The sequence below is a fragment of the Aulonocara sp. 'chitande type north' Nkhata Bay genome, linkage group LG16 (genome assembly GCF_057382095.1).
Source record: "Aulonocara sp. 'chitande type north' Nkhata Bay isolate Kocher_YH1m ecotype deep benthic linkage group LG16, A_spYH_male_GT1.1, whole genome shotgun sequence".
In the NCBI taxonomy this organism is placed as follows: Eukaryota; Metazoa; Chordata; class Actinopteri; order Cichliformes; family Cichlidae; genus Aulonocara; species Aulonocara sp. 'chitande type north' Nkhata Bay.
In genome coordinates this window covers 20,692,627-20,707,734 of record NC_141359.1, presented here as the reverse complement: position 1 = coordinate 20,707,734, position 15,108 = coordinate 20,692,627, and the positions used below count along the sequence as shown (strand labels likewise).

At 41.2% G+C, this 15,108-nt stretch overlaps 1 protein-coding gene across 4 annotated transcripts in view; it reads left to right on the top strand.

The window, feature by feature from the left end:
• col4a2 (collagen, type IV, alpha 2) overlaps window positions 1-15,108 on the top strand; it is a 63,782-nt gene that overhangs the window by 43,811 nt on the left and 4,863 nt on the right. For 3 of the 4 annotated variants that reach the window (XM_086266354.1, XM_086266357.1, XM_086266355.1), the window contains 34 exons: window positions 85-120; window positions 212-265; window positions 366-401; window positions 728-769; window positions 3,006-3,080; window positions 3,170-3,214; window positions 3,343-3,390; window positions 3,479-3,514; window positions 3,600-3,644; window positions 3,851-3,908; window positions 4,396-4,497; window positions 6,458-6,607; window positions 6,693-6,764; window positions 6,855-7,006; window positions 7,108-7,180; window positions 7,312-7,418; window positions 7,584-7,767; window positions 8,169-8,213; window positions 8,502-8,576; window positions 8,662-8,760; window positions 9,193-9,414; window positions 9,497-9,658; window positions 9,742-9,912; window positions 10,021-10,164; window positions 10,245-10,370; window positions 10,465-10,646; window positions 13,235-13,298; window positions 13,404-13,478; window positions 13,580-13,687; window positions 13,785-13,892; window positions 13,976-14,047; window positions 14,405-14,530; window positions 14,623-14,739; window positions 14,854-15,015. In XM_086266354.1, coding sequence (XP_086122480.1) covers window positions 85-120; window positions 212-265; window positions 366-401; window positions 728-769; window positions 3,006-3,080; window positions 3,170-3,214; window positions 3,343-3,390; window positions 3,479-3,514; window positions 3,600-3,644; window positions 3,851-3,908; window positions 4,396-4,497; window positions 6,458-6,607; window positions 6,693-6,764; window positions 6,855-7,006; window positions 7,108-7,180; window positions 7,312-7,418; window positions 7,584-7,767; window positions 8,169-8,213; window positions 8,502-8,576; window positions 8,662-8,760; window positions 9,193-9,414; window positions 9,497-9,658; window positions 9,742-9,912; window positions 10,021-10,164; window positions 10,245-10,370; window positions 10,465-10,646; window positions 13,235-13,298; window positions 13,404-13,478; window positions 13,580-13,687; window positions 13,785-13,892; window positions 13,976-14,047; window positions 14,405-14,530; window positions 14,623-14,739; window positions 14,854-15,015 — 3,373 coding nt within the window. The remainder of the gene's footprint in view (window positions 1-84; window positions 121-211; window positions 266-365; window positions 402-727; window positions 770-3,005; window positions 3,081-3,169; window positions 3,215-3,342; window positions 3,391-3,478; window positions 3,515-3,599; window positions 3,645-3,850; window positions 3,909-4,395; window positions 4,498-6,457; window positions 6,608-6,692; window positions 6,765-6,854; window positions 7,007-7,107; window positions 7,181-7,311; window positions 7,419-7,583; window positions 7,768-8,168; window positions 8,214-8,501; window positions 8,577-8,661; window positions 8,761-9,192; window positions 9,415-9,496; window positions 9,659-9,741; window positions 9,913-10,020; window positions 10,165-10,244; window positions 10,371-10,464; window positions 10,647-13,234; window positions 13,299-13,403; window positions 13,479-13,579; window positions 13,688-13,784; window positions 13,893-13,975; window positions 14,048-14,404; window positions 14,531-14,622; window positions 14,740-14,853; window positions 15,016-15,108) is intronic. The other variant, XM_086266356.1, reaches the window with a different exon arrangement.

Sequence of the window (15,108 nt, the reverse complement as noted above, 5' to 3'; positions counted from 1 at the left end):
ACATTATATTCATGGCGTGACAAGACTTAATCCATATAATATCAAACTTACTAACTTTATGCATCTTTAACCGTCCCTCCTCAGGGTGATCCCGGCACACCAGGATTTGATGGAGCATTTGTAAGATCCTTTAACGAACCTAGAAAATTACTTTTATCTGGTTGCAGTGTCCCCCAAAGATCTGCGATTTGATCCTTTTTTTTTTATTCAGGGGTTTCCAGGAGATCCAGGGTCAAGAGGTTACAGAGGCGTGCAAGGACCAAAGGTTCACATCTTTCAATTCATTAGTTTAGTTGTTATTTTATAGTTTCAGACCTGTTATTATGTAACGTGATTGATACGAATATCCTTCTGTCTTCTCCCAGGGTCCCCCAGGTCCTCCAGGTCCTCCTGGACCAAAGGTAAGGCAGCAATATTAAATAAACACTTATGTAGACACGTCATTAGGCTTTTTGCCTTCAGAATTGTCACAATTTTTCATTGCATAAATTCAACAAGGTGCTGGAAACATCCCTCAGAGATTTTGCTCCATAGTGATATGATAGTATCACACATTTATATCTGAGCAGATTGTCATGTCTTCATTTTTGAATACATGCTGGCATGTGATTGGCTGATTAGATGTTTTAATTAATGAGCACTGGATAAAGTGCACATAATGAAGTGACCAGTGAGTGAATGTAATGTGTTTAAAATAAACATTCAAATTATGTTTTCTTCCTGACAGGGTACGATGACCAGAGTCATTAAGGGACTCAGAGGAGATCTAGTGAGTGATCATTTGTGTGTGTGTGTGTGTGTGTGTGTGTGTGTGTGTGTGTGTGTGTGTGTGTGTGTGTTGCTACTTCAATAACTGTAAATGTGTGAAAAACGTATATGCATCCCAGTATTTTTTCTTTTAATTCCTGAATATTTGTCTGGCAGCTACATAAATACAGATTCATTTTCAAACTGGGGACAGATGTTGGTGAAGTGTTAGCAGCACAGCTACAGAAGCAATTCTGCTCTAAGAGTGTGAGGTAGTGATCGATTTTTAAAAGCTTTTATAGGGAAAATATCCAGTGTTACATCATAAAACAATGAAAATCAAAGAAAAAAGTTTTTTAAAAAAAAAGGTATTTTGTAGTAAATCTATCTTCTAAGTAGGACTGTGCAACAGTCTGGTGGCACCACTGATGTCTTTATATTTGTGTTGCAAGAAGCTAGAGGTTGTTTTGTTTTTCATTATTAAAATAGTCTTGAACAAGAGTTCACCAGGCTCTCTGAAATTTATTAATTAATTAATTTGTTTGTTTGTTTGTTTGTTTGTTTGTTTGTTTGTTTGTTTGTTTGTTTGTTTGTTTGTTTGTTTGTTTGTTTGTTTGTTTGGGACATTGGCTGCGTTTTCACTCAATCTCCTTACCTGACCATTTTCAGAGGAATGTGGTTCTGTTTTTTAGTCAATTAGACATAAAAAAGACACCTAACAGCAGTGAGGCAAGTAAAGGTGGACCCAAAGTGGCTTTAACGCAGAAATCTCTTCAAAACATTACACTATGACACTCGGCGAACTCTGGAGCGTAAACTAACCCAGTGTTTCCCAACCTTTTGGAGCCACAACACATATTTCACATTGGAAAAATCACACGGCACACAAGCAAACAAAAATGTCACAAAAAGTATATTTATTGAAATATAATGAAAATTTACTCTCATTTTACTTACTTGGTGTGAACCCTGGGCCTGTTTAGTTGAGCCAGGTCAGACTAATCACATCATCTTCAAATAATTATCCATCGCCATTACCTGTGACGTTGTCTCACTCGCAGCATGGCTATGTACTTTTGTATTTCTTAGTCGCCTTCTTCTGTTTTACTGGCAGTTGCCAACCAATGACTGTAGAAAACAGTCTTTTCTGTTGGCTACCCACCTAACTGTAACAAGCAGCTGTACTGCCCTCAAGTGGAAGATAATGTAATTGTTCTGCCTGTCACTACACACCATTCACTTATAATACCAATCAGGTGAAGTTGGATAATCTTCACACAGTGGTTGGGAAACACTGAATTAACCTATACGTCTGTAATGGGACGCAGAACACACAGGAAACACAGCTTTATGGGAAGGTTTGACAACAACATAACCAAGAACAGAGGAAGGCTGAACACTTAAATACACACAAGGCAATAAGGCACAAAAGCGACACCAGGGAACACAACTGAATAGAATCTACTAATAAGACGGAGGGAACAAAACTGAACGTGAAGCACATGAGACGAAGACTAGCAAAATAAAACAGGAAGTGACAAACAAAGAGACAGACTAGACAAGACAAGACTCAGGAAACACAGGCTGGCTAAAAAAAAAAAGTAACAAAAAACAAAAGCCAGAACACTAACTGGAAATAGAAATTTACAGAAACTCAAGGACTCAATCACCATCAAAGACGTAGTGCTCCAGCAAAACCAAAAACATAACTACAAGAACACCGAAAACGCAGCAGCAAATCTCTTAAGCCAGAACAAAGAATAAAAAACTCAAAACACTGTGTCAATGACACAGGAGCCATGACACTGTTGTGTTTACACATAACAGAAAATGTAGCAGAGAACCAACTGTAATGGTATGTTTAGGCACTTTGTTACTAACAACCTGCCACAAAATCACATCGTTTGTTCCTTTTTCTTTGAATGAATTTATGAAGAAAAATGCCAAAGATAAAACAGTTTGCCAGGCATAACAGTTTGGGGTTTATTTTGCATCAGCAAGGTTATTACCAAATAAATATTACGTGTCATATCTCAGCAGGATGTCCTTAAAAATTTTAAGAAACTGGACTAGTGGAGGACAAAATAGGATGCCTGCAGGAGGTGAACAAAATTCATATCTTTAAGAAACAGGCTGGCTGTAAAGAAGCCATTCTTAAGAAAGGGGAAACGGCGAGAAAAGGATGAAGTATAATATATTTTTATATTTTTCATATATTTTGCTGCTAACAGTTCTGTGTATGTATGCTCTCACCACAGGGAGAAATTGGACCCCCAGGGCCTCCAGGAAACGATACACATGAGCAAGTTCTGTTCAATGCAACTGAATTTCAGGTCCTCATTTTTGCTCATAAACCTTTGAAGATAAAATAAGAGGGAGCGTCACAAGCACTAACATATATCATAAAAATACTTTGTTTTAGGGTCATCCTGGAGACAAAGGTGTAAAAGGAGAAAGAGGGGCGCTGGTATGTTACCACTAATGACTCATCATACACATTTAGATCACAAACACAGATATAACACATCCACGTAAGTGCGATGTTCATCATTATTATTATTTCTAATTAACTGGATTTATTTTGTGTGATTTCAGGCAGACAACAAAGGAGAGCGTGGAATAAAAGGAATGCCTGGACCACGGGTTAGCTCAGCATACTTCTAAACATGCTATCAAACCACTTTCCTTTGTCCTGCTGTTATGTCATCTGCTGCTTTGGTTTCTGTTCTAGGGTCCACCTGGTGCAAATGGAAGACCTGGACGAAAGGTAAAAAGAGATGTCACGTTATGGTTGTATTCTTAAAATAATATAAAACACAGTTTATTAATCTGACAATCACATCTCTCTGTAGGGTGATTACGGTGAAAGAGGACCAAGAGGCAGAGATGGTCCTAAGGTGAGCACCTGATGCTGTTTCATTTCTTTTCTAAATGACTGGTCAACAGAAGGTGTAGACAGTTATTTAGAATAAATGGCTTAGTTATGATATTGTGATTAAAAACAGCACAATGTGCACGTGACAGTCACACACAGACAGTCAAATATCTTATTAGTTGAAGTACCGAGGAGTACAGAAAGACTTAGGATGCATTTGTGTTTCAGGGTGTTATTGGTGACCCAGGAGAGGTGATTTCACAAGGGCCTTTTTGGGACTCAGCGGGTAAGTAACTAACACAAGAGAAACAGTCAAATAATGAGTCAGTGGAAACCAGAAAAATTATTTTGATTAAGATAAATCCGAAACTGTGCTGATAAGCCACTCAATGGAATGAGGCAAGTTTACTAAGGTCAAAGGTCAAGTGACTCTAAAGAAGGTTATTGTAGTCTACATGAGCTCAGATTTCAGTCAAGGCTCTTGTCCAGGAGGGATGTCAACACAACATTTGTTCATGGCATCTGGTTGAGGGTACATTAGAAATGTTTGTTATACTGACATGGAAACAAAGATGGTCCAACATTAATAAAGTGACACTGAAATCAGTATTATTAAGTAACGCAACAAAGACTAATTCTATACGAACAGTGTTACAGAGTTTGGTTTACCATTGTCTGAATGATTTCTTAGCAAACCATGCCTGGAAGCTGTTGATGTTACCTTTTGCGTAAATGCTAAAAAATGCTTCCTGTGTTTTCTTTGACTTTATAAGCCGGTCCTCCTGGTGAGAAAGGTTTACCTGGAGAGAGGGGTTCGATTGGAGACCAAGGTGTTCCTGGTCTGCCAGGACTTCCTGCCTCTGAAGAACAACAAGGTATGTAAACAGAAGCTTTCGAAGGACACGAAACCTTTGACTTAAACAACATCGCAGTTGTTATGAAAAGAGCAGCTGACTGCTGCACGTTCATACTGGTTATTTGTGGCTCGACCTGCTAACACGTGAACAGCCCTTTAAAGCCAAGTATATCATATTTGATATATGAGCTTTTGAGGCTTTTACATTATCAGTGTGATTTTTGTTTCTCCCTGAAAAATCGAAAGAAACAGCACAATAGATTTTAAGGACTAAATTGCAAAAAAAAATGCCTGCATTTTCTGGCAATTATTTCATGGTTCAGGCCTTAAAAGGATCATGTGAACAGATCCCAAAAAACTATGTGGGGCAAAGATTCTGTTATTATGTTTTGACGGGAAAGTGTGGGAAACGTTAAAAACCCTGGCCGGTTGCCTGGAGTTTGATATAACTAACATCAATAAACACAAACTTAGGAAGCTGGTCTTATGGGCCTTTGTAATAATCTTCTGTGTACTCCCTTCTTCTATCCCAACAACTGTAAAAAATAAAACTATCATTTCAGCTGCTGTTCTCTCTAGTAAGCACCACCAGGTTTCTACCGATGTGGTAAAAGATCAGCATTTGCCTTTTTGAGTCACACGTTGTTTGTAAGACTCATAAGTAGTTTCCCTTTTCACGTCATATGGAGAAATAAAATGGCCAAAAACTCCACCTCTACCACCTTCACCTTCACCCAGTTACAGTAGTAGTATTAGTTTCCCAGGCCTTGTTGGAGTTGCGTTTTCACTGTGGAGGAACCATCTGTCAAAATCTGCCTAACTTGTGACTTTGTGGTGACTCACATTTTCCCCTTGGGCGTAGCCTAAGCAGAAAAAGATGGGAATGGGTTAACCTCCACTTGCCTTTTGATGACAGTGTTTCCTACTACATACTTCAGAAAACTGTCTGCCCTGCTGTGCTCACTTCTGAAAAGTAGCGTCAATCAAAATGAGTGATATCGTCTCAGTGCTTCGGATGAAGGACAAGAGATATAAATAGCCATGCAGTCCAGGTCTCTTTCACTGAGCCAAAATACAGAAGCAGTGTGTGATGAAGTACACCCAATGATAAGGTAACCAAAGTCATGCGGCCATGCTCTTTTTAAAGAGAAAAGCATTCTCCTGGCAACTCTCCCAAAGAAACCTGCAGTCTTTTTCTTATTCTACTGTCATGAACTTTAACGGCTAACATGCTAACTGAGGTCTGTGGAGGCTGAGTTCTTGGGTTTGTTTGATTCTTTGAACATTGTATTCTGACATTCGGGTTAATTTGCTGGCTCCTGCCTACTACTTACCTTTGTAATTCCTATGGAGGCAGTAAGGTTGTACTTAGTTCTTCACACAGCAGCTTTTGCTTTCTGTAATACATGCTATGTTGTTGTTCATCTTTGGTTGTATATAAATCAATAAATCAATCTGGAAAGCCCTGCTTTTTATCATGTCCTGATACTTAAAACTAAAACTTGGAAAATAGCTGTTGTTTTTTTTTGTTTTGTTTTTTTTTACATATGAAACTACTAGGTAACCCTATTTGATGTTATAGGTTGAGAATTCCTTGTTTGACTTTCCAAAGTTAATAGAAATTGGAATGATTTAAGCCAGGGGTGTCAGACTCGAGACCTCGAGGGCCGGTGTCCTGCAGATGTATCCTTAATGCAACACAGCTGATTTAAATGGCTAAACTACCTCCTCAGCGTGTCTTGAAGTTCTCCAGAGGCTGGTAATGAACTAATCATTTATTCAGGTTTGTTGACCCAGGGTGAGATCTAAAACCTGCAGGACGCCTCCCCTTGAGGTCTGGAGCCTGACACCCCTGATTTAAGCAACTTTAACACTATATTTGTACCACTGTGATAGGAGGCGTGTGCCGATGTCAAAACTCCTGGACTGTTGTTATAACCACAGAAATAACTTCTGAAAACGTTGTTTGTTTCCATCAGTCTTCGTTTTGTTCGGGCCAGAAGGTTTTGCTGGAGATAAAGGAGACAAGGGCCAACAAGGTGAACCAGGACGCCCTGCTCTCAGTGCAGGACCACAGGGAGTCAAGGGGCGCAGCGGGGAGATGGGCCCTCCTGGACCAAAAGGGACATGTGAGGGAATCAGGTTACTTTTATTGTTGTCTCTGTTTGTAAAATCTGTTACATCTTTATGTATTATAGTTTTATTTGCCTTTAGGGGGAGAGTACCACAAGGGAGCCCCAGGTGAGAGAGGAAGGCCTGGAAACGCAGGCTCCAAAGGACCAAAAGGTGAAGTAGTAGTTTTCTAAACTGTTAATATTCTAAATAAATAAAAAAGCAGTCATTTAATCAGAACAATTTCCTCCTGTGTACGTTTAGGTGATCATGGAGAATGTCAGTGCAACGTTGTAAATGCTATACCTGGTTTACTCGGCCGTCCCGGTGATCCTGGCGATCCGGGGATGACTGGAGAGTTTGGTCAGGAAGGTGATCCAGGAGATCCAGGTCTCCAAGGAGACGAAGGGTTCGCAGTAAGGCAAAATAAAAAAAAAAGACAAACTCTACTTGTACAGACAAAAAAAACCCCCAAACATCTCCTTATTCCCCTCCGCTTTGTTCTCTTGTGCTATAGGGATTTCCTGGGCTCGATGGTTTGCCAGGCCCAAAAGGTCGTAAGGGGGACACAACTATCGCCAAAGAGAAAGGTGCCTCTTATCTTATTTTTGTCTTATTTCAGATCAACAGCAGAGTTACAAGTGAGCAAGAAAAGAAATACCATGTTTATTTGTGTTTGTGGTTGTTTGCATGCCTGGCAATGTCTTTGTATTCCCAACAGGACATCACGGTGACCCAGGAGATTTAGGAAAAGATGGTGAGCCAGGAGCACCTGGGGCTCCAGGCAGAAGCGGTCAGGCTGGTTTGCCTGGCAACCGAGGTTCTCCAGTGAGTCCATCACTATTTCACATTGTCTTTACCTTTAAAAAAGTCTCCTACTCTGTGATTTGCATCTTATCCTAAACTATTTGTTGCTCATTTGTTCCCTTTACTTGCCTCGCTTGAGTACCAACAATCTTAAAATGCAGTGATTGTGATGGTCCATATAAATAGGGAGAAGGACCCAGGGGAGAACGTGGGGACAAAGGTTTCCCAGGTATTTCTGGTCGACCGGGCACAGTAGGGTTGAGCGGAGAACCAGGTCTAAATCTTGAGGGTGTCAAAGGTGTGCGTGGCTTACCTGGTGACGACGGTCTCACTGGCTATGATGGAAGTCCAGGAACACCAGGCAGTCCAGGTAATGAGCTGCCTCCTTACCTACTTCTATTCTGTCTTATTTGTGGTGTTGCATATATCTCCTCTAAGGCTTTGTCTCCTTACAGGCATTTTACTCATTTTCACTCTACTAAATATTACATTTTATTTTGTCTTTTTTAAAATATTCTCTTTTGTCACTTAATGCAAGGAAGTCAAGTGGGAATGACGATTAATGGCCGGTGTTTAAAAGAGGACGATGCATGTAGATTGTTTTCCATTTTATTGACTTTTCTTCCTTTGCCTCGTGCTATCTCTTTGTTGCAGGAGCTCCATCTCTCAAACCAGCTGCAGCCGAGCTTGTTTGAGATAATGCTTGTGCTTTTGAATAACTCTTATTTCGAATGCCTCTCTCTTTCATTCTCCCTCATTTGCAACTGAAAGGCGGCTGTAGTCTGACAGGAGGAGAAGGACAGGTGGATGTAACAGGTAGCTGGCATAACAACGTTTTCACCTTATTGCTTCGATTGTGACTACTCTGTTGTGCTTTGCTTCTAGGTTATTTGTTTGGGATGCATGATGAATTATGAAATGTTTAAAATATTTCAGTGTGTCCAGACACCAGCTAATGTAAGGATAAAGATAATGTCACTTTCTCAAAACTGTTCACGCTGGGCAGCAGTAAAAGTTCACCTTCACCAAAGTAGTTCTTTCCAAACACTTTGACGCACATTTAAAATCTTGTCCTGAATATCGTGTTTGTTATTTTCTTCTCAGGCCCTTGCGATACATTTGTAGGACCTCCTGGATCACCTGGACTTCCAGGGCCTACTGGATTATCAGGAGTTAAAGGTAAAATATCAAGACCCTGATGCTATGCTTTGTTCCTTGCAGGGGAACTATGTTTTGATACCTTCTTTTACCCTCAATCCAACAGGTCTTCCTGGCCAAAAAGGACCACAGGGTTTCTATGGAGTAAGGGGAACGAAAGGAGAATTAGGAGATCAAGGCATTGGTGGCCCCCCTGGACCACCAGGTGAAGACTGATAAGAAAATCCCAAGGGCCAGTTTTAGTAACAGTATACACTTGCACAAAACCTTTTGGTGTTAAAAGGCTACTGTTGGTACTTCCTTAAGAGGCATAGTGTCAGTCTTTTAGTTTCTTTGAACCTTTTCTCTTATCAGGTTTTTGACCCACTAATTTGAGCTGCTTTTTGTTCATTGTGTTGGTTGCTGTTGATGAACTTGCTATGACTTTATTAATTTGTGCATTTTTAGGAGATCATCTGCAGACCTTTGCACTCCCATCAGCCCTTTTTTTTGAGATTGTACTGTAGCATCATGCTAATTTTCCCCGTTTAGTAAATCTGGCCCCAACTGTGCAATAGTCCTGTAGATAGAACTGTTCTAATTGTTGGTTGAAATATTATCTTTAGTCTATATTTTCTTTTGTTGGTTCTTTAAACAGGTTTTACAGGCCCTCGTGGAGACTTGGGAACCCCAGGCAGTAAAGGCTCCGTAGGAGTCGCCGGCTCATCCGGTATGTCTGGTCGGCATGGAACACAGGGTGAAAAGGGTGTTCATGGAGAAATCTTGGATGCAATGCCTGGATCACCTGGAGACCCAGGACTGCCTGGACTTCGAGGGTTTAAAGGCCTATCGGGAGAACAAGGAGAACCAGGTTATCCAGGTAAGCAGTTTCTCTTTTTCATTTTTTCAAATCCCTAATTTGATAGGTATGATTCATGGTTTATATCCATCTACTTCTCCAGGAATGGGTGGCATGCCTGGTATGACTGGCTTAAAGGGTAAGTTTGGCCCTCCAGGGCTGCTGGGGGAGGAAGGAAAGCCTGGACCAGATGGCAATTTTGGCTATCCTGGTGATCCTGGGAGGACAGGTCCCCGAGGGCTACATGGTGCAGTTGGACACCCAGGTTAGAAGAATATACACACAGGTGTACATTTCCACAAATCTTCACATTTATGTCTGACATCCCTCTTATGTCTTGTTGTCTAGGTTTAACTGGAGAGAGGGGAAATGAAGGAGACCCAGGTCCTCCAGGACCTATTGGTTTAAAAGGTATCCCAGGGGAATTTGGAAATGATGGCGTCATCGGAGAGAGTGGTCCACCTGGTGATCCAGGATTTCCCGGTTTAAATGGACGCCCTGGCGTTCCAGGAATGAAGGGTTTGTTTCTTAATTAATCAAATGCTTAAGACCATAAAGAAACACAAAATAAATTATGTGAACATGCCCACCATTTGTCAAAATGTTCTGTGGTTCCTCCATTTTAAGGATACAAAGGGTCACATGGCATGTCAGGTTTTGAGGGTCGTAGTGGTGATCTCGGATTGAAGGGCCACAGTGGACTGAAAGGAGAGTCGGGACTGCAAGGTGAAGTAGGCCTAAAAGGAATAAAAGGCCAAGGTGGAGAAAAAGGTGAGACTGGCACCTGTAGATTCCTTGAGCTGTTTTGAAACTGGACAAAAACTCAACAACTGACCACAACTGTCTGCTAGGTGATCGTGGTCTGACAGGTCCTCCTGGGGAGAAACCAAAAGTTCCTCCACAGATGCTTGTTGAAATGAAAGGACTCAAGGGAGAGGGTGGACCTGTAGGAAATCAAGGTTTCATTGGGGCAAGAGGTGTGAAGCTCAAATCAAAATTCATTTCCTCCTTTTGTCTCAGTTCCTCTGCTCTCTCACCCCTAACTTTGGCACATCTTACTCTTTTCCAAAGGCTCTAAGGGTTTTCCCGGTGTGCCGGGGGAGGAGGGAACCCATGGTTTCCCCGGGGACCCCAGCAATGAGAAAGGATATCAAGGAGATCCAGGTCCACAGGGGCTACCAGGAATCAAAGGAATGCCAGGGATAACTGGAAACCGAGGAATTACTGGTTTCGGGGGAATGCATGGTGTAAAGGTGAAACTATCAATAAAATGAATGTAATTCAGTTATCAAGGGGCAACATCCAGGTCTGAGTGAAGAAGTCAGCACCAAGATGTGGAAGTCTTCCAATACTCACTTGAGGAAGGCTCTAAAGCAAGTCAGCTGAAGTAACTGACTTATTGGAATGTCCAACTTTATCTCTATGAGACATCTATCCCGTGCACCTTACACTTTGCTAGTGCTGTACATGAACATTCTATAAGTATGCTTTTGTTAAACTCGCTTATATTTCCTGCGCTCATCTAAGTTGTGAAAAAAAGTTTGAAACTGCAGACTTAATACTAGCATCCCTGGCTCTAAAAAAATTATCCCCTTGCACTAGTGTACAGGTGATGTAAAAGGCCCGTTCAGCTCATCATGCACTGTTTTCACCACGGCTAGTGCTAGCAGCATTTGCTAGCAGACAATGCACCTACCATCAGTAGTGCTGAAGCCAGTCCCTACAGGGAGTGCAGAATTATTAGGCAAATGAGTATTTTGTCCACATCATCCTCTTCATGCATGTTGTCTTACTCCAAGCTGTATAGGCTCGAAAGCCTACTACCAATGAAGCATATTAGGTGATGTGCATCTCTGTAATGAGAAGGGGTGTGGTCTAATGACATCAACACCCTATATCAGGTGTGCATAATTATTAGGCAACGTCCTTTCCTTTGGCAAAATGGGTCAAAAGAAGGACTTGACAGGCTCAGAAAAGTCACAAATAGTGAGATATCTTGCAGAGGGATGCAGCAGTCTCAAAATTGCAAAGCTTCTGAAGCGTGATCATCGAACAATCAAGCGTTTCATTCAAAATAGTCAACAGGGTCGCAAGAAGCGTGTGGAAAAACCAAGGCGCAAAATAACTGCCCATGAACTGAGAAAAGTCAAGCGTGCAGCTGCCAAGATGCCACTTGCCACCAGTTTGGCCATATTTCAGAGCTGCAACATCACTGGAGTGCCCAAAAGCACAAGGTGTGCAATACTCAGAGACATGGCCAAGGTAAGAAAGGCTGAAAGACGACCACCACTGAACAAGACACACAAGCTGAAACGTCAAGACTGGGCCAAGAAATATCTCAAGACTGGTTTTTCTAAGGTTTTATGGACTGATGAAATGAGAGTGAGTCTTGATGGGCCAGATGGATGGGCCCGTGGCTGGATTGGTAAAGGGCAGAGAGCTCCAGTCCGACTCAGACGCCAGCAAGGTGGAGGTGGAGTACTGGTTTGGGCTGGTATCATCAAAGATGAGCTTGTGGGGCCTTTTCGGGTTGAGGATGGAGTCAAGCTCAACTCCCAGTCCTACTGCCAGTTTCTGGAAGACACCTTCTTCAAGCAGTGGTACAGGAAGAAGTCTGCATCCTTCAAGAAAAACATGATTTTCATGCAGGACAATGCTCCATCACACGCGTCCAAGTACTCCACAGCGTGGCTGGCAAGAAAGGGTATAAAAGAAGAAAAACTAATGACATGGCCTCCTTGTTCACCTGATCTGAACCCCATTGAGAACCTGTGGTCCATCATCAAATGTGAGATTTACAAGGAGGGAAAACAGTACACCTCTCTGAACAGTGTCTGGGAGGCTGTGGTTGCTGCTGCACGCAATGTTGATGGTGAACAGATCAAAACACTGACAGAATCCATGGATGGCAGGCTTTTGAGTGTCCTTGCAAAGAAAGGTGGCTATATTGGTCGCTGATTTGTTTTTGTTTTGTTTTGAATGTCAGAAATGTATATTTGTGAATGTGGAGATGTTATATTGGTTTCACTGGTAAAAATCAATAATTGAAATGGGTATATATTTGTTTTTTGTTAAGTTGCCTAATAATTATGCACAGTAATAGTCACCTGCACACACAGATATCCCCCTAAAATAGCTAAAACTAAAAACAAACTAAAAACTACTTCCAAAAACATTCAGCTTTGATATTAATGAGTTTTTTGGGTTCATTGAGAACATGGTTGTTGTTCAATAATAACATTATTCCTCAAAAATACAACTTGCCTAATAATTCTGCACTCCCTGTATATAAAGATTTTACTTCACAGTAACACGATCAAGCTCTATGTCTGTGTTTTAGCTCTATGTAGCCACAGAACACCCCCCACTCCCACCACATCAGTGCTAAACAGCAGACAGGTGCAGCTAGATTCTAGTAGGTGGATATAGTGGAGCAGTTAGCAGCTAAAAGCTAAAGTTCCCTAAACTTCCTATAGAAGTAGTACTTTTTCAAAGAAAAATATTGTTTAAAAGTTTTATATAATTGAGTGTGATTTAGAGACAGTGAGGCTCAAGGATACTATTGGAGTGCAATATAAAAAAACAGGTGTAAAGTGATTCAGGATAAACTGATCCAGGATAAAGTCTAGTTATGTATCTTGACCCTCTGATCTTTACAATTTCTTTCTCTATCTTCCCTTCCTGAATGGTTTGAGAACTTCTTTAAATCCTAAATTTATATTTTCAGCTTCGTCTGTAAAAATTCATTTTTTTACCTGCATGTCCAGCACGTTTCTTTTCTCGCAGACATCATTCCTGTGTGCGCATGTGTTTTTAATTGTCCACATATAACTTTTTTTAGGGAACTAAAGGGAGTCCTGGTGCCTATGGCTCATCGGGTGAAACAGGAAGGAAGGGAGACAGAGGTACAACCAGGAACTTTAATTTCAGACATTCTGAGATTTAAACACTGATTATAATGATCATGAGGGAAATTTGTATGCGGTGTTAAATTGTAATAAATTTCACAGGTGAGAAAGGCCCTCGTATAGACCTTCCTGGAGTTCCTGGATTGAGAGGAGAGGATGGATTTATAGGAGAGCCAGGTACAAACTGTAGCTCATCAAATTTCTTCTTTTCTTGTTTTGATTAGCAATTGTTAACTAGTGATGGTCTGAAATTAAATGATTTAATATCCCTCTTAAAGGCCAGACAGGACTAACTGGAACGACTGGGGACAGAGGTATACCTGGCTTTGAAGGTATTAAAGGCATGAAGGGAGAGGCAGGCATTCTGGGATTACCAGGATTTCCAGGTAGAACACACACTCACACTGACCACTTAATTGTACAGTTTTGAATGCTAGATATTATATATGCATGACACTGCATTTACATGTATATATTTCATAGGATCGGATGGGCAGAAGGGAACGTCTGGTAATCAAGGTCAAAAGGGCCTTCCAGGCTCTCCTGGGCAAGAGGGCCAACCAGGCATTCCTGGCTTCCGGGGTGTCAAAGGTCAGATAACTGTCCTGTTCTTTCTCTTCAAACTACATGCCTGTTTTCTCCAATATTATTCTGTACTATGAAAATGTGTACAGGTCTTCCTGGCCCAAAAGGTCTTGATGGATTAGATGGATTGAAAGGGCAGAAGGGTTTCACTGGAACACCAGGTACTATTTTCCAAGAATTCATGGACATTTTTTCCATGTGTGCAATCCTAAAACATATAGAGTATAATACCTCTACTGGAATATACCACTAATATTTCAAAATAAAGGTCAACCACTACTTCAGATACACAAAGGATAGTGGATAAAGAACATCCAAAATAGCAAAAAATAGCATCACAAGCTGGGGGTTAGACTCTAAACATAATATCAAAATGTGTCTTTGTCTTTCATTGGTTGTGTATTCATAGACATTAAAGCAACAATTAAATCCAGCCTAAACAGAATGAAAGATATGTCTTGCTTTTTCTGTGTTGCAAAAACTTTAGTAACCCCACATTTCCTGGCTTTTTCCATCAGGTCCAAACATCACTGGACCTGCTGGGGAGACGGGAATTAAAGGACAGAAGGGAGACAGCGGTGACCCTAATAACCAGCCAGGTTCTCCAGGTGCACTGGGTTCGAAAGGCTTCCAGGGACCTCATGGTTAGTCTCTACCGCCATGCATTAATAAGACCCATTTGTAATACAATTCAACTTTCTTAAAGCTGACACAATCCCATGTTTCATCCATTCAGGTGATCAAGGACAACCTGGCCCACCAGGATTCCGTGGCCCCCCAGGATTAAGTGGGACCTCAGACAGAAGGGGACCCCTTGGGGACTCTGGCTTTGCTGGACCTAAAGGATACCAAGGTAAAAAAGATTCAGTTTTGTGAAAGGAAACCATTGTTATTTCACACCAGTACACTGGGATGCTTTGTCTTCAGTTTATCTGTATTTATTAACCCGTATTGACGTATTTTCCAGGTTTCACTGGAAACAGAGGTCTTTCTGGTGTGGACGCTCCCCCAGGAGAGCAGGGTGTAACAGGAATAAATGGCTTTCCTGGATTCCCAGGAAGGAAAGGAATTAAAGGAGATCAAGGTCCAGTTGGATACATAGGGTCAAATGGTATTTCTGGGAAGAAAGGTACGGATTAAATTAAAACATTTAACTGTGTTTAAATTAGTACTGCATGAGTGTACATGGTCAAATAATCAGCTAATGGAATTGCAACAGTAT